At 39.1% G+C, this 18,306-nt stretch overlaps 1 protein-coding gene across 6 annotated transcripts in view; it reads right to left on the reverse strand.

The window, feature by feature from the left end:
• The window catches only part of arhgef10lb (Rho guanine nucleotide exchange factor (GEF) 10-like b), a 50,846-nt gene that overhangs the window by 13,683 nt on the left and 18,857 nt on the right, over window positions 1-18,306 (reverse strand). For 3 of the 6 annotated variants that reach the window (XM_072656499.1, XM_072656498.1, XM_072656502.1), the window contains 12 exons: window positions 14,738-14,851; window positions 14,265-14,373; window positions 13,032-13,135; window positions 12,699-12,776; window positions 11,231-11,410; window positions 9,584-9,700; window positions 8,456-8,548; window positions 5,865-6,035; window positions 4,148-4,293; window positions 3,960-4,001; window positions 3,430-3,602; window positions 1,650-1,765 (listed from right to left, as the gene is read on the reverse strand). In XM_072656499.1, the coding sequence (XP_072512600.1) occupies window positions 1,650-1,765; window positions 3,430-3,602; window positions 3,960-4,001; window positions 4,148-4,293; window positions 5,865-6,035; window positions 8,456-8,548; window positions 9,584-9,700; window positions 11,231-11,410; window positions 12,699-12,776; window positions 13,032-13,135; window positions 14,265-14,373; window positions 14,738-14,851 (1,443 nt within the window). The remainder of the gene's footprint in view (window positions 1-1,649; window positions 1,766-3,429; window positions 3,603-3,959; window positions 4,002-4,147; window positions 4,294-5,864; window positions 6,036-8,455; window positions 8,549-9,583; window positions 9,701-11,230; window positions 11,411-12,698; window positions 12,777-13,031; window positions 13,136-14,264; window positions 14,374-14,737; window positions 14,852-18,306) is intronic. The other 3 variants (XM_072656503.1, XM_072656500.1, XM_072656501.1) reach the window with 2 other exon arrangements.

Genomic DNA, 18,306 nt, shown 5'->3' on the forward strand with positions numbered 1-18,306 from the left:
TAACATGTCATTTAGCACTGTGCATACTGATGCTCAACTGTACAATGAGAGGAGCTAGAGTATATGAACGAGGGACGTCCTGATTCAATCTGAAAGAAAAGTGCTGAAAACAAATCCAGGCATATTTTAATGGACAAGTTTTGGCTACATTAAGCTCAATCTATTCGCATTTGCAAAGCTATTTTACAATACTTATGCCACAGAGGGGTGACATCTCCACAGCTAGCTGCAGTGCGTTGTTTTCAGAAGTTTTCAGAAGTTAAAAGGTGAAGTGAAATAATCACATACATAATTACATTTTAATAATAATTAAAAGTACAAAATAAAAACATCCAAACAAAGCCACTTGTTATATCTGTAATACAGTGTTTCAGGGTGGTTAGGCTAGTAGCCTTACATCATGGACAAACCTTGGACAAACCTTGATAGGCTCAGTTTATTCATACCATTTGTGGAAATTCAATGGTTTAAAAGGATCAAACTTTAAAACTCATTTTTTAGCTGTTTGTAATTATTTAGGTTAGACACAGTGTTCCTCGTCTGACTGTATGAAGTTCAGATATTGGGGGAAATTTCTCTTTTTGTTGGGTGGTCTTATGCCAAGCTTTAAAAAGCAAACAATGTTACTTTGCTACAACCATACACAGTAAATAATAATTAGGGCTCAGTTTCCCTAAAGCTTCATAGTATTAAGGTCATCCTAACTGGTTGAGCAAAGCTGTGTTTGAAAGTGTGCCCTATTCACTATCGCCTTTATGTGAAAATCTAGTATGTGTACTGACACAACAGTATGTGTGTGAGCTCACTGTGTTGTTACTGCGGGGGATTTTATTTGGGTATGCAATGACAATTTCTCTATAACATATAAATTTGTCAATTATAGATACAATATATGTCTGTACTGTACAAGTGTTTTTAATCTTTAAATAAAAAACCATTCACATCCTCTTCCAAGAAAACTGCACATTCTAAAGTTTAAATACTGTTTAATATTACATTTTGATATTTTAATGTATTCAAAAAGAAACATGTCATGTGCAAAAGTAATGGGGCATTAAATATGTATGTGTTTGTTATACAAATATTTTTTTTTAAATAGGTATTGGGCTCTAAAATGTGAAGACTTGGAGGTGAATTCAAGGCTTTTTCCTGCTGTTTTTTAACTGATCCGTAGAAAACTCCCCAAACTGTCTCAAACTGTCTTAGTACACCTGAAGTTACACATGACTTAAACTTAAAAGAACCTGCCTTAATGAAACAATACTAAGTAAATGTTCAGTAAGTATATTTTGGTTAAGTCTTTTAGAGATATGAGTAAATAGCTAATTCAAAACAAATAATTATTTATGTATGTTAAAAAAAAAAACAACTTAAAGACAAAAGTAACAATATAAGTTGCCACAATATGAATATACTGATATTTTTCAGGATTTACTGCAGCATTTTAAAGTAAATGGAAGCCCAGTATATCTTATTTAAAATGGATTGTTTACTATATTTAATTATTAGGTTAATATGGAATTTGGTCTTGGGCAAATACTCATTGGTAAAGGCAGTAAAGAGAAAAGGAACTCAATCAGGACATCTCTAACTTGTTCAGTGTCCTCATGCTGTAGCTGTAAATGAAGATCCTTCATAGATAGTCATACCTGATAGGCTCCTTGCAGAGTGCCCACTAGCAGCGTGACCTCCTCCACCACTGAAAGGTCATGCTGTAGCTCCTGCAGGTCCTGGTACAGCCTCGGCGGTCCCAGAAACAGCTTGCCTAAAACAAACCCTTTATTATCTCACTCTCCATAACGTACAGTCTACCTTCCCATTTTGTCATTTGATTGATCTGTGTAGGTTTTGCAGTATGTACCCAAGAGGTGTAATCTGTAACATTCTACTACTCAAAAGTTAATTATTCATACAAAATTCATATTTCCAGTTTGAGAAAGCCAAATTGTTTGTAGAAAAATACTCTAATATGCTGCTTTGTGCTACCTCACAGGTGTCCAGAATGATGAAATGAACTGCAATCATTCTAAAATGACTGAAGGTGAATGAAATCCAGAATTGTTCATATTTAAAAAGAGGTGATCAAAGGCAACTATTTGAGATATAATAATATAATATGATATATTAATATTGGTATTACTCCAATCTAATTTATTCCTAATACATATTGTGTGTGTGTGTGTGTGTGTGTAAAATTCAAGTGTTTTGTATAATGTGTATACTAACCCTAACCTTAATCTCAGTTATGGCTGCACAATATTGGAAAAACCTGATTTTGAGCAAATATAATCTGCATCTGGTTTATATATATGAGATATTATATATATATATATATATATATATATATATTATGAGCACTTGGAACACTGCAATTTCCTTTTGTATTAAGTCAATTGCAGCATGATGAGTATGATTTAATTTACCAGACGTGACACTGCGTGCCCACGCTGTGATGCTGGTGCTGAAACAATATACTCTGCAGCCCTAATCTTAGTAACAGAAATGAAATAATCTCCTCCATCAGTTAAAAACATTTTCTGTCCTGACAATGCATTAAAACAAACTCATCTCTAACCTTATTCAATCTGATTTTGATTCTTTAGGAAATTACTCAGCACATCAGGAAACCTTACATTTCCCCATGACTCAGTTTTGATTGTTTTGTTCGGTAGTGATTTTAATTGCAAGTCCATAATTGGCAAAAGCTGAAAAAGTGTGAAAATATATACAATAACAGCATGAAAGCCCCATCTCCACCCATGAACATCAAAAGCAAAACTAAAATCAAATAAAAATAAATTCCCAGGGACATCAGTGCATCTAGCATCTTATCCGAGAATCAGGCCAGCGCTCTGCCCCCTGAGATCGGGGAGAACAAGCTGGGATTTGTTCTGAGCCCTACAGAGTCTCTTTAAACTGTATTTCTCAGAGTTCCTCTGGTAAATAATAGAAAAGCACTATGTGTGAAGCAGCATGGAGGTATTGACTTGTTATAAGCAATCCTGCATCTGGGAAAAACTGTGATTGGTAAAGCCACAGAGGTATTGAGTTCTTACAGAGACGCAGGTAAACGGTCTAGCTGTGAGGCTACGGCATGCGTGAAAAACCAGCCCTGAAGTCTGTTTGTTCATTCAGTTATGTCTAATGTTACCCAACATGGGTCTAATTTCTTCGCGTGAAAATTAGCCTCCAAACATTCAAAAGCTTGGGCTGCAGAGTGAAATCAGTGTTCTTACAAAAACAATAAGAAACTCAAACAGTGTAAAACTTTTACATGGCTGGGATTTGTAACGACACAGCCTATCAATATTTCCAGATTGTGTCCAAGCTGGCCCCATCCTGCCCATCAAAAAGCTCTATCATGCTATTGTTCACTATGCTCTTTATTTCTGTCACACATCTGCGGGGGGTCTGTGGAACCATGCTGACCTTGTGAGTTGACAGAGCTCAGGCGTCTGGTCCCACTGGGCTGATAAACGCTGTCATTGTTCTGAGGGTTCTCCTGACCCACCTCCACCACTTGAACCTGCTGCAGAGGTGCACTCCACTTCACCGTGTACTTTGGACCAACAGGGACCAGGCTGCTGATATCTGGAGGGCCCCTGATTGAAGACAAAGGCACAGTTTAAAGATCTGAAGACCGTGACAGAACAAAGACCAAAGTGCGATTAGATATAATTCATGATCAGAGACCCTCCGAATAATTGTGACAGAATCTCAGGGGTAGGAATGAGCTCTTGTGATCAATTTGGCTCCCAAAGAATAAGACAAACCACACTGTGATAGGAGGAAATTACTATTCACGTCATGCATCATCCGCATTGAAGATTAGAACCATGAAGTAGAACAGTGCCCGTTTTGCGACGAAATGCTGTGAAATCACACTGATCAGAACACTTTGAAGACTCTATAAGCCCCACTGTCATAATTTAGACAGTTCACAGACTTGAAAATGTTACCTTGGCTCATCAATGACGTAATCAATGCCACTTTCAATGTATCTAGATCATCAGATAAAAAGGGCAAGGATAGCAGCTGTCAACCACAAAAGAGGAGGCCTCAGAGGCTCAAAGTATCTTCAAATGAAAAGAAAGACATACAAGTTGCTCAGTGCCTGCTAGAAAAGACATCTGTAAACATCACTTACTTGAGATTGATGTTTGCGCAGACCAGCATGTCGTTGAGGAGAAAGACTTTACGTTCCTTGGACTTGAGAACTTGGCCCTTTTCCCCATACACGGTCTCAATCAGCGTTTCACACAAAATCAGCTGCTTTTGATCTGCGTTGAGTTGCTGTGAACACAATGAATCAATCATTCATACTGAACACTCTTAAAAACTGGGTTCTTTAAGAGTTTTTTAGAAAAGGCAATGGTTCTAATTAGAATCATCAATCAAAGAACTATTTAAATGCCTAAATGAGGTGTTTAAGGGCTTCATCCACGTGAAGTTGGCTATCGCATCTTTCAGAACTGCCGCTAATGCAGCATCATTAGGCTCATTAGACACCCACGCTCTCTAGCATTACACTGAGTGATGGGAGGGTCATTCTACCCACCCAAACAGAGCAAGGCCAACTCAGTTCTCTTGGATTCTCAGCCATTGATGGCTGTTGCGCAGTCAAGGACTGATCTCCCAGTGAGTAGAGCTAACACTTAGACAGTTGCGCCACTCGGGAGCCTCATAATTCTTCAAACGTTTCATGCTCAAAACTCTCATCAGCTTCAGTCCACTGCTGCTTCCATAATCCCCCCAAGCAGGACTGATGCCTGTCTCAACTAAGCAAAAGTGGGAACATTTGTGGCCCAGGGGAGCCACATTACAGCTTTATTCTCATGTCTTTTGTGCTTGTGCTAGCTGTCACAAGCCTCCTACAGGTTTTCAGGTAAAAGTGGGTTATAGGGTATTTTTTCACCAAGGTTATAAGGCCTAAGTGTAGCACAGTGGAATCCAGGGCAGAGCAAAACATTTAATCACATTTGGCCGAGTGAATAACAATCAAAAATGGAACAGGCGTCTCTGAAGGGTGGACTTCAGTCAGAAACTCATAAAGCAGATTTTCTGAGAGCCGGAATAGAGCTTCTAGGGTAACACAACACTAGAATTTCAACCTTTCTACATCTGCAGTGACTGTGATCCTTCTCCAATGCCTTTGATTGCTACACTTTTATTCTGCACCAAAGCCAAAAGCCAGGGAGGATGAATTGCTATAACCTTGGAAAAACCAAAAAACTGTTTAGCCCTTAGCTCATTAGCATCTGAAGGCTGGTTGGGAGTGATTTTTTTCTCCCTCTTCCTACTGTGCAGCTGGTGGGAGAGACAGGAGCACCCTCTAGTGAATAGAGAGCATCATAAAGGCTCCATTTACAAGCCAAGCACTCTCAGTCTCCGACAGATGCGAGGCCATAACTGCACCAGTGCATGACCCAGATCATCAGTCATGATAGCTCACAGCTAGAGTCGAATAACTGCAGTGGCACTTAGGAGCAGGCACTATTACTTTTCAGTCAGAATTGAATAAGGATCTGTATAATATATGACGGTTTAAAGTTTAATATCACTAAAATAATAAAGGCTCATTAAAGTGATGAATGGATTTATTGTTCTTGCTGAGTCCAGATCCTCTCCTGTATGCTAATGTGCAGAGCTAATAATGCTCTCCATGAATCTTGGCAGAGAAGGTATTAAATATATTTCAGGGAAGAGGAAACGTGGAAATAACTTTGAGATAGAGAATGCCAACGTTTCATCTTCTTCCCCTCTGTCTGCTAAATAGGCTGAGGATGCTGAGGCACGCAGTCGTTTTGCTGAGCAACTCTTTGAAGTGTGTGTAGCAGAGAAGCGTCTGTGCTTCGGTGTGTGACCTTGCTGAGGGCCCGGTCGCTGTTGCTGCGCGCGAGCTGCTGGATCTCAGAGAGCTGCTCAGCCAAGCGCTTCTGTTCGTTCAGCTTCTCCGCCAACGTCTCCAGCTCGGTCAGAGCCAGCTGCAGTGGAAGCCTGTCACGGTGCCCAGCCGGAGTGTTCTTCAGCATGTCCTGAGCACACACACAAACACACACACACACACACACTTCTTTTTATTCTATTCAGTCAGGTCACAGGGTCAGGCCACACATAGTGTTTAAATCACTAGTCGCTGATCAAAGCGTATAAACTGAATCTAAGACCCTTTGGTGGTTAACTTCACAATTGGTAGTACAATAGGAAGCTATACATTAACACTGAAAACTGGTGTAGAAGATTCAGAAATGACCAAGGGAGCAGAAGGGCATTGAGACTTAAATTAATAAAAGTAATATCCAGCATTCAACATATTTTAAAAGTGGCCAAATCTACAGACAGACAAATGACTGACATTAATGAATGTAAATACATAATTACAATATATTGTTTATCCACTTCATTTTCAAAACATAACTGAAATATTCAAGAAAACACTTAAACATACCTTTTGGTGACTGGTTTAACATATTAACAGTGTATAAATCCAATAACAAAACATCATCCCTAAACTTGATTCCAAACATGAATACTAATGTATGTAAGTATCTACAGCCAGGTCCATAAGTATTTGGACAGTGACACAATTTTTGTAATTCTGCCTCTCATTTCTGAGCTTAACCCTAAACAGTTCTGGTTAACACATGATCAAAGGAGTAAACCCTAAACATAACCTCATATGTAACCTCTCGTAACAGCGAGAAGAAATAGTCTGCCCCTTAAAATCACTTCAAGGCTTATTACACACTAAGGCGTATTATTTATATATTATAACGACTTCTATACAAACTGGTGGGGCTATTCTTTAATAACAGAAGTTTGCAATCCTGCTCTCGGCCTGCCAGTGGACTATATAAGGGTTAAAAAAACTGAAATATCTTGTTTTGTGCATAATTTTACTGCAAGCCAGCACATTTTACTAGACTTTTTTCTATTAAAATAAATACATCTCTGACCTAAAAATGATGATTAGGATTCTCTAGAAAATGAGGTAACACTTTTCCGAAGGGCAGTGTTCATGAGGCTTCATGACACTTCCATAACATAGGAGATAACTGACATTAAACCTGTTTAAAACTGCCAAACTGGCAAAACTACAGTTGAAGGAAATAAACCTTAATTTTCAATAGAAGATTTTATTCTAAACCATTTTGGAGCATTTCTATTGGTCTATTCATCACAACATTTTGACACAATGTAAAAAACAGCTGGCAGATTCAAATGACATCAGAAAAGTGAAAAACTGCAAAAATTGAGATACAGAGGAATTGGATGACACAGACAATATGAATAAACCCCTTAACAAAGAAAGGCTTATTACACAGACATATTACTCAGTAACTACAGGGACTTCTGTACGAACTGGTGGGGCTTTGGTAATAGAAGTTTGTAACACTTTCGGCCTGGCGGGATTCTACAGGCTTTTTAAGGGGTTAATCTGATACAGTAAGCATAATTTTCTGAGGTGAAATCAATTCAAATTGACAAAAGGAGCATACATAACAATTGCTGCTCGTTAGAATGAGCCATTATAAATGTTTATGTAGATTTATAACCGTTGAGATGAAAAGTGTATGTTCGGGTCATGCAGAAATCTCAAATTTTACCATAATTCAATTCAATTTTATTTGAATTATTCTAATGAATACAGCTTTACATTCTCAGCTCATATCAAAACCACAAGCAACATTTTAATTTCAATGAAAAAAAGGGGCATACACTTTCACACGGTTAAGATGAGTCACAAGCTATTCTAACGTTTCAAATTCAATGCAGTTGAAATGCTCCCTTCAGATCAATGCAGCATGATATTCTTATGCATTTCTGTGCCCCTACCACACACACACAGACACGACTTGCATCTAAAGACCTCCCACAAAGCCATACAGCCCCAGTACATGAAGAATAGACAGACTCTGGCTTATTTCATACATCATGTCTTGCTAAATATGCCGTGTCCATGTAAACATAAGGGCCTCTTGAGCTGTTAATGATGGTAAAAAACATCCTCTATTCATCTTTCCCTTACGGTTAACGCATGATCAAAGGAGTCTGCATGTAGTAAAGAGCATGCAGAAGAGTGCTAAAGAGCTGTGCGTGGGTAATGAGTGAAGGCAGGGAGATCATTAGATAATGTTCTACTGTACACTGCTGAGGGAACGTAAGAGGATTATGAAGTGCAGCGGTAATCTCTCCCACCTAACCAGTTGGCTAGATGGCAAGCTCAGGCAGGCTGTTTTCCACAGCACAGTCTAGAATTCTGTGTTGCAGAACGTTGGTGTATTTTTGTGGGTATGTCCCTCTCGATTTCACTTCCTCTAAGCGCACTAAGGAAATTCCGTAACAATATAAGGGTGAGGAGTCCATACAGTTAATTTTAGCTCAGTCTAAAAGTGTTTATAGTAAGAAAAGAACACTGACAATGTAGTGGAAGTTTGTGTGGGTAAATACTGACCTGCAGTAGGAGTATAAACTGTGGAAAGCGCTGTATTGGTTTCACCATAAGGCCATAAAGAGTGATCCTGTCGGTGCTGGCTGCCTGCTTCTTCTGAAAGTAGAAACTGAATTAGAATTTCAACATATTTTGTTACAATGAATTGTCATACAAAAATCATATGATGTGGAAAAGGACCGTGTATGATGAATCATGCAGCTGGTAAATAAGATGTTACTCAAAACTGATCTTTTTTTTTTTTTTTACAATATAAGCCATGAAGTACAGTGCAGTACAGTCAAACAGACAGATGATGGTTTTGATTAATTTTACATATTAATATAATTCACTTACCTGCCCCTAAATCAGATATCACATGACATGTTTTATTAGTTTGATAACCGTTTACATTATTTTAGACACATATTGTACATCGGTGGTGTATTTAGGTATGGACGACATGGGTAATGCCCACTGCCAACCACTGGGCTGAAAAGGAGGTTCATGCAAGCCAGAACTGCCACTGTTTACTTTATATCTTTTTAACCAGTTACTTATAATAGTGAGGGAATGTAGTGTTAGCGGAGGATTGGTATATGGTATGTAGTATCCGTAATGTGTAAGAATGTGCTGTAATCCTCAACAAATAAAATCCATATTTGTGGGTTAAGGAGAACAGAAATGCCCGACATTAGGGACTACAAATGTCAACTGAAGACCCACCACTTTTGAGAACACTTAATAAAGAATACTTCATTTCCATTAAACCCTTTACTGCATCTGCACTTGTCTTGTTCTACTCCATAAGTTTCGCACAGTTTGGTAATATTCACATTCAGGTTCTATGAATTGTGTATTGCTAGCAAACTGTTGCATTTGGGTTGCTGTGTAATCATTTTTGGGAGGGTCTCTTGAAGTATCCGGAATTCAGGGTCCATGAACAATAGCTTTGGATATTCTGAGTGAATTACTAAGGACTTTTGTAAGTCCCTCTGGATAACAGCAACTACTAAACGGCAATAAATGTAAATGGGAATGTAAACTACAATTGCATGTGCAAGGTAAAATAAAAATGCACTGATGATTTTCTGATCATCATCTGCAATCCCAAAACTGAATCAATAAACAGAACGAGCAAAGGAAATTCACCTTGAGAAACTCCAGGAATGCTGGCTTAGACATACAAGCCTTCTTGATGAGAGCCATCGCATTGGTAAAGTTGTTGACATAATCGCTGTATACGTCTAGCACCATTGATTTTGAGAACTGGAAAGAAATTTGAGATATGTAAGAGGTAAATGCACACACACACACATACACACAAACAAGTGCTACAGTTCCCAAAGGAATGTATTAAACACAACTATCTTGCTAGACCTCTGAGTCTAAAAAGGAAATTCTGCATGCCCACGTTTTTAGCTGTGGTTGCACTCTTCCCCTAGAGCCAGCCAAGGGTAAGCACACACACATTATTTTCCTTTTGAGTAATCGAACATGAACTGAACGTACAAAGTAAATGCACAGCTGTTAGTCACAGCTTGGGCACGGGAAAGGAAATGAGCACTATTTAAATAGAACTGCTGAGCACAGAATCTCCTGTTTTTCCATCTGAAAAAAAGTCCCGGCAGCACACAGCCAGAACGAAGCAAAAAAGCTAGTCAATGTGGAGCACACACAAAAAACATTACAACACCCAGATGAACAAATTCTGTGGGTTCACAGTATGTTTATAATGTTCATCCAGAGTTTTCCTATTGACACTGCCTAAGACTGGACTTAAACCATGTCCAAATGTTTGTAGACACCCTTTCTAAGGTTTGTTTAAGGTGTTCATTAAGTTCAGATACTTCAGTATCTAAGTATTTATTTAAGGTGCACCCATTACTAACATAAGCTCTGCACTCACAGTTTGTATAATCTCAACAGAAAAGCATTGCCAATAGACCTGGAAAAGCTAGGTGTCGGCAAGGGGGCATAAACCCCTGACATTGGACTGTGGACCAGTGAAACTGTGTTGATCACTATAGTGATGGAGTTCTATCCATTATCTTTGAGATGAGCTGAAGTGGCATCTGAGGTCCAGACCTGATTACTCAAGTTCTGTTCCCGACCTCCAACATCTAAAATATAGCCTTTGCAGAAGAGCAGAGGCTGTCACTGCAGTAAAATGGGGCTAACTCCTTACTTATATCCTTAATTTGAAAATAAACTTTGGATGAGCTGCTGTCTGGAAAAGCTTTTAGAGATCGAAGGTCAATATCCTGGACTCCTGGACATATAAGTCCAGGACTAGGCCAAATTCCTGTCCGGGGAACCAACCCAGAGTGGATTTGCTGGATGTCTACAATGACACTGGAAATATTAGTAAATACTTTGCAATTTGCTTAGTCTAACTGTCCAGATGATCTTTGGATTCCACCACAGCCTTTCTGCAAACATGTGTGGCCAATCTGGACTGTTTACAGAAGGGCTGTTGATTGACCTCTATGAAGTCAGAGGGAGTACTTTATTTGGGACCTTGATTGCTATCTATGCTCTTTTCTGAAGTGAGAAGAGTTTCTACTTTGATGAAGAAAGCCTGATGAAGGAGGTTCCTATTCATTAAATATGACAGCTCATCTCCTCAGATTACTCCTATTACTTAATATGTCATGTCACTGAAAAGCCTGAAAATAAACCAAAAGGGACCAGTGTAAACAGGATCAAGCTTGTCTAGCTACACAGGCTTCATGCAAGTTGAGAATATGAGCATGAGAAGTAGGCTAGACTTGTTTAGAGGAGGGTTTCAAGACTCACTGAGGCCACAAAGAGGTCCCCGATGGTTTCTGTGCGGTCCCACTCAGCCACACGGGAGGCCAGAGCAATCTGGAACATGGCATGACACTGCAGGATCTCTTTGAGCCGATAGAAAATGGGCTGAATTTTCTTGGGGCTGAGTATACGTGGCTCTGCCTCCAGTAAAGGCTTCTGGTAATCCTGAGAGAAGATAAGAATGTATGAGATGAATTTATTTCTTCTTAGAGGAAGAAGTACAGATGAAGGCACTCTTCTATTCTATACACTCACTTTATTCAACACACTCAATTTATTAGGAATATCCTCTTCATTCATGCATTTACTGTATCTAATCAGCCACTTGTGTGGCAGCAGCGCAGTGCCTATAAAATCACAGAGATACTGATCAGCAGCTTCAGATAATGTTCAAATTAACCATCAGAGTGTGATCTCAGTGATTCAGAGCATGGCATGTTTGTTGGAGCCAGACAAGCTGGTTTGAGTATTTCTAGAACTGCTGATCTCCTGGGATTTTCAGCACAACAGTCTCTAGAGTTTACTCAGAATAGCGTAGTGAAGAAAACACATCCAGTGAGCCGCAGTTCTGCGGCGAAAACATCTTGTTGATGAGAGAGCTCTTGGCACATTTTGGGCCTCTTAATATAATCATCATCAGTCATCAAATGAATGCCACAGAGTATCGTTGCTGAAGTGCGCAAAGTGTTCTTCAGTGGACTTCCCAATCAATGGATCTGATTCCAGTAGAACAGCTTCAGGATGTGGTAGACCAAGAGATTCACTGCATGAAGTGCTTCTGAAAAATCTGCATAATTGCATGACTCAATCATGTCAACATGAAACTGGATCTTAAAGGACTGTTTCCAACATCTCGTGGAATCCATACCATGAAGAACTGATGATGTTCTGAGAGCAAAATGAGGCCACTACCCAGCATTAGTATAGTGTTTCTTAGTCAGTGTAATCCTAACTTGCATCATCACTGTCACCTTCCACTGCTACATGCCGTGTTAAAACCTAAAGGGACTCTATCTGCCACTATTAATATCACCACTATTAACTATCTACACCATGATTATTATATTATATATTATGATGTTATCAGAGCAGTTCAACAGTATAGATGGTTTGGTAACTTTGGTAACTCAATCATTTATAAATAGGTCTGACCAGTAATGTCTTACGTTATTTTTTTTTGGCTCTGTCTTTTACTAATTACTAATCATGACTTGACTTGATTTGACTGTCATAACTAAACCTAACCTTTTCAAAACATTACCTTCACCGGAGGAAAAAAAACATTGGACCAGTTTGGACAAAATTTAGTACCTTTGTTACCACCAAAACAGAAAAAATTGAGCAAAGAGGTTTTGATATGATAGCAACACTAAGCAAGTACTGCCTGAACAAACTCTGCATGGCCGCATATTAGTTATTTATATAATCAAATCCATAACAATCAGCCACCTACTTGCAGGATCCTTTTGAGGGAGTCCAAGTAGCTTATCTCACTCTGGACAATAGAGCCCAGAATATGACGCCTTACGATCTGAAAAAAAGATTTTGTTACTGCAACAAAATGAGTCCACATATTTGGCACATGTTAAATAAAACAGAAAACTCCCAAACAGCTCAAAATACACTGACAGCTGTCTAACACCCGTATCTGATAATCCTGTGGATTAAATGACATGGAATATGAAAAAATGAAGTTTTGAAGACACTTGTGATACGAAATAGGCATATACATATTAAAAACACAACCATAACGACAGAGAGAAAAAACACACACACATACACACACCTGTTGGCTATTGAGGCCCTCTGGCATGGGACATAACTGTGGTGGTGGGTGCTTCACTTCAGAAACAGTCACATCCAGGTAACCAGAATCATCTTCTGTGTCATCTGCATCAGTTCACACCTACAGTCAGCAACCACTTAACTCCACCACACTCGCTACTACCTTTAAAATCCCTCAGCTTTCAGCATTTCCTATCCTTACATTGATTGTTACAAATGCTATTGCTAAAATCTACACTGTTAAAAACAATAAAATGATACGGTGATTACAGAGCATTTCTGAGAGAGCTCAACTTAATTTAGTCAGGTTTTCCTGACTAAAATGTCTTAGTTCTGCATCTCAGTTTTGGTCAACAATACATATTGAGTTGAGCCTCAAAAACATTACTAAATGCTAAATACTGTGTGAGCTATTTAGTCAGTGTTCCCTCCCTCCTAATTAGTTTACTATCTTTTCCCATCTGCATTAGGGAAGTCCTTCCTATTCTCAAACATCTTGACCAAGGAAGACTGTGGTGCTGATGGGATTCAAACGTATGATTTCCTGTCACTTGACAAGCTGGCGGTTAGACAGTTGCGCCACTCTAGAGCTGTGCAACCAAGTGCATATGTGTCCTAGAAGGAACGGAAAGGTCCATTTACTTTGAACGAAGCTTGTATGTGGTATAATTTTACAACTGTAAGTTCTAGAATGGCACAACAGTCTAACTGTCTGCTTAGTAAGTGTGAAAAGATAAAACAGATTAGTTCAAATCTCAGCAAGGGCTTAACTTTTCATTGTTAAAAGCTTTTCAGTCTGGGGGTGTCTGGTCTCTATCCTGCAGGTGGGACTAAACAGTAAAGAAACTGAGGAGGAGGAGCCCAGACTAAACATTGTACACAATATGTAAGAAATTTCAGCTGCAGCTTATTTACTAACACTTCTAAGTTGGCTCAACTCAGCATGTATTGCTGATCCAACTGAGATGTGAGCTAGGAGAACTTTCGACTAAACTAAGCTGAGTTAACTCAAAAAACACTGTGTAATCAGCTACCTTCTCTTTTTAAACTGGCCTGACAGTAAATATTTTACAGTGTAGTAAAAGCCAAAAAGCATAAGGTTGTTACCTGCCCTCCCCAATATAGTTAAACTGAATTAAGCTGATCTTCGGCTGAAAATGACCTTCAAATGCCAACTGTATTCCTGCATCAGTGAGTATCAGTAATAAGAATAAAAATGAAAGAAAACTCAAACCTGTGATTTCTTTTTTATTCAGGAAAGAAACTTTACGCATCATGGCTATTTTAGTCTTCTCCAGGCCATCTTTAGTGCCGTTCCGGGCAGCCTTCATGAGCTGTTGAACCTGTGAGAGAAGAGATGAGTGCTGAAACCGGCATCAGCAGCTCAGAGGAAGAGGTGACAAAAGCGGTACTGTACAGAGGACAGCATGTAGAGAAGCAGGGCCAAAGTCACTCTCTGAAGGATCCTGTTGTCTTGGCTACATGTTTAAAGGTGTTTGAACAGTTTCATTTTCAGTGTGAAGCAAAACTAAGAATTAAAAAAAAAAATTCCATTGAGCAAGATGGAGTTAGAGTAAGCCATGGTGAGGACATGGTTCAATGTGCTATACCTGTTACAGGCAAGTAAGGAAGCTTACATGTATTTTTGTTCAATGCAATGTGAATGAATGATGGAAGTGCATCTAGGCTGCCCCTGGAATAGTATACCTTGATGTCATAGGACTGTTTGATCTGGCTGACGTCTGGAGCCCCTAATCGCATTGCCAGCTCACGCTTGGTCCGGGCACAGCGCTCCTTTAGGCGCCGTACATCAGGAGAAATCTACGGCCATCGTCATGTCCGTATGCCACGTGGTCATTAGAGATGGTGATTTGGATCAATGTTTAGGGAGAGACAAGCAGAAAGACACAGAGAAAGGGAAGAGAAGGAGGAAACAAACAGAAAAATCAGGGTGAAAGCAGACAGTGAAACATTCCAGGACAATCAAAAGAGGAGGCACAGACTGATCCATCAAAACAGAAGATGTACAGTGGTGTTCAAAAGTTTGGAATCACCATATACAGAATTCTAAATGATTTTATAAATGGCAATCGATAAACTACACAGAAAAGGGAAGGTTAACTAATAGAGAAGTGTACTACTACATATTATACTAAAATCATACTATTTTATTAGTATTATACTATATTTTGGCAGCAATGAGAATATAAATATACACTGTATTCATGCATTTATAGGAATTGTTGTCACATAATCTGCCTAAGACATGTGATTTTCACTTTTCACTTTCACTTACATATAGAAATGTATAATGATCATCTACAATCTCTGTCCACCACTTTCCTACTACTGCAAACACTGATTCCAAACTTTTGAAAGCTTTTGACAGTGTGTTATGCAGTGGTTTCTCCTGTGATTGGCATACACATTTCACACAATAGCTGCAGACAGACATAAACAAGCACAGATATATTTAGTTTCCATTCCAGAGAGACCTACACCAGCGCACTGATTAATTTAGCGAAGCTTTTCTGTACCTGTTTTCAGCAGAGATCATGCATGACATTAAGCGTCTGTAAAGAAAGTGCTGATCAGCAGTGTTCGCAGAGAGAGACAGACAGACAGATGGCCACCAGAGAGGACAAACTAAAATGAGCCAAAGCAGGAGAGGGACAGGGGAAGCCCAGGAAGGAAAGAGAACTGAAAGAGTTTGCTGAGTGAAAAAAAAATCCACTGGCACAGTGAATTAGCCTTCCTCTTCCCACCCAAACTCTATCTACGGACCACAGCAGTCAGCACTAGTTGTTTGTTTGTCATGCCATCTTACAAGTAACCCAATGTAAAGCCGGTGTGGTTGATATGGGAATTACTGTATTTGATAACAGCTAGATATTGCCACCTTGTGTCAAAATGCAGAACTGATCAGCATGTAGATGTGGTGTGGTCCAGTAAAAGTGACCGTTTCCCTGTTTGCTTTTCATCTCTACCCAAAAAAATACATGTACCTCCAAAATGGTATCTTTAAAAGCAGAAACACTCTTAACAGTTAATGTATGTTAATGCAACAAGATGTTATCTTAAAATCTTCACACAACATAAATGGAAGCTTTATTTAAGTTATATAGGGGACAAACTGTTGTTCTACAGGTATAAGGCTTGTCTAACTAACACGTAGTGGAGGTTTACAGCCATAATGTAAACCAGGTGCATAAATTATGTATTTTCAGTTGCATATTAGTTCTGTGTGCAAACCAGCCTTTATCACCATCATAATTCTCTAATCTTTTACTGCTTTCATTACATTTGTCTCTGGTCTCACTGAAAATCCTTAAATAATTTGCAATATCTGCTTGAAGAGTTTGGTGGCTCAATAGACCAGTAGCGCACTCAAGCAGTTGGGCAGTGGTGGCTCAATAGTTAGCACACTGGGTTACTGATTACAGAGTTGTGAGGGTCCATGAAGAGTGTTACAGGGTCCATGAAGCTACCACTGTTTGGCCCTTGAGCAAGGCCCTTAACCTTCTTCCCAGGTCTCAGGTGGGCTATAGCATGGTTGGCCCTGGCCTCATAAGCCATACCGTACAAATGATTATTACATACGCTATAAAATCTGCCATTATATTTCCCTTTCTTCAACACATTCCAGCCTATATTTGGTTTAAAATGCTTATCAATACATTTGAACAACTTCATAGACTTGCTAATGGCTACATCTCTAAACATCTAGTCCCATTAAAAAACAGCTTGCTCACTTAAATCTTCTCATACAGGTGTTCTTAACATCCCTCTTACAAAGGTATCTACAGTCAGAGCCAGATCCTTCAGCAATACTGCCCCCAAACTCTGGAGTCCACACTTTGTTCTTCTTTAAATTAACTTCAAAACAAAGCTGTTATGTCAGTGCTTTTCCACATAAAACAAAGTAAGCCCTGTCTCTTTTTGTCCTAGTAGTAGTCCATAGAAAGCCCTGTCTTTGTCATACTCTATTAATTCTACTGCCATGATATTAATCAATTTTAATATATTCTATTAACTTAATATTACTATATTTCTGCTTTAAATATGTATTTTTCTTTTTGTTAAAGCTTACATTTTAAAGCATAAAGAGTCTGATGGTCTGGAAATTAAAAAAATGTCAATGTTAAATATGATAGACAGTTTAAGACCATAATTACATAATATTGATTATGTTAACCAACAGCATCACAGTTCTCCATCGTTTGAACCCTGTAGCTGCTCTGTGCCCTGTGTAAATAATTCTGGATGAACGGACCAATAGTAATGCAGTTAAGATCAATTTTGCCTTCTCCAGTAAAGGGAGGCAGCAGTCTCTCTGCAGTTAGAGCACCGGACTATTGATGACCGGGTTGTAGGTTCAATACCCAGGCTCGCCAGGTTGCCACTGTTAGGCCCTTGAGCAAGGCCCCTCACCCTCTCTGCTCCCCAAGACCCGCAGCAATGGCTGCCCACCGCTCTGGGCACGTGTGCTTACTGTGTTTGTTCAGTGCACGGATGGATTTTAGGCGGAGGCCAAATTCCATCTGTGTCCAACAATAATGTTGAATATGGTTGTCTTGTCTTAAGTCACCATTTTGGAGATACACGTTTTTCATTGGACTGCAAGGTTATTCTAAATTTAAGAATATGGTCATTAGTGAATTTTGTAAGGTTTATAAGTTAAATGCAACTAATGACAAACAAACTACCTGACAGGATTGCTTGTGTCACCTGGTACTATAACACACAGGTCAATGCCATATGAACAGTGAGACAGCATGAGCCTTTTCAAAGCTCTCATTTCAAACACACTGATGAATCACTGTACATCATCAGCCTAACACCAGTCACAATACTGAATCTCACTACCAACATATCACCAAGTCATTATTCCACTTTACCTGTGGCCCTAAATGCCACCAGTTCTGTATAATAGGATATGGAATGGTTCCTCATTTAATAATAAAATGCACTGTTTTACGGAATCACTTGATGATGTGTGTGCACAGCCAATGGGTGGTGTCGCTTACTCAGTCCACATGCCATCTGGTTGAGAGAGCTTTGGCACTTCTTATAAGAAACAACCACAGCCTCTCACACGTTCGCAAGAAATGCCAAAGCCAATCCTTTTAGAGATATGAGTAAGGGAGGCAGGACTCGTAGTAGAGAATGAGATCTGGTAATTATTTGTGTGCCAAATACACTGAATAGACACTGACCGTTGTATTATTATTTATATATATATATATATTAGACATGTCCCTACCCAATTCTTCCTG

This window comes from Salminus brasiliensis, chromosome 14 (genome assembly GCF_030463535.1).
Source record: "Salminus brasiliensis chromosome 14, fSalBra1.hap2, whole genome shotgun sequence".
NCBI classification, from domain to species: domain Eukaryota; kingdom Metazoa; phylum Chordata; class Actinopteri; order Characiformes; family Bryconidae; genus Salminus; species Salminus brasiliensis.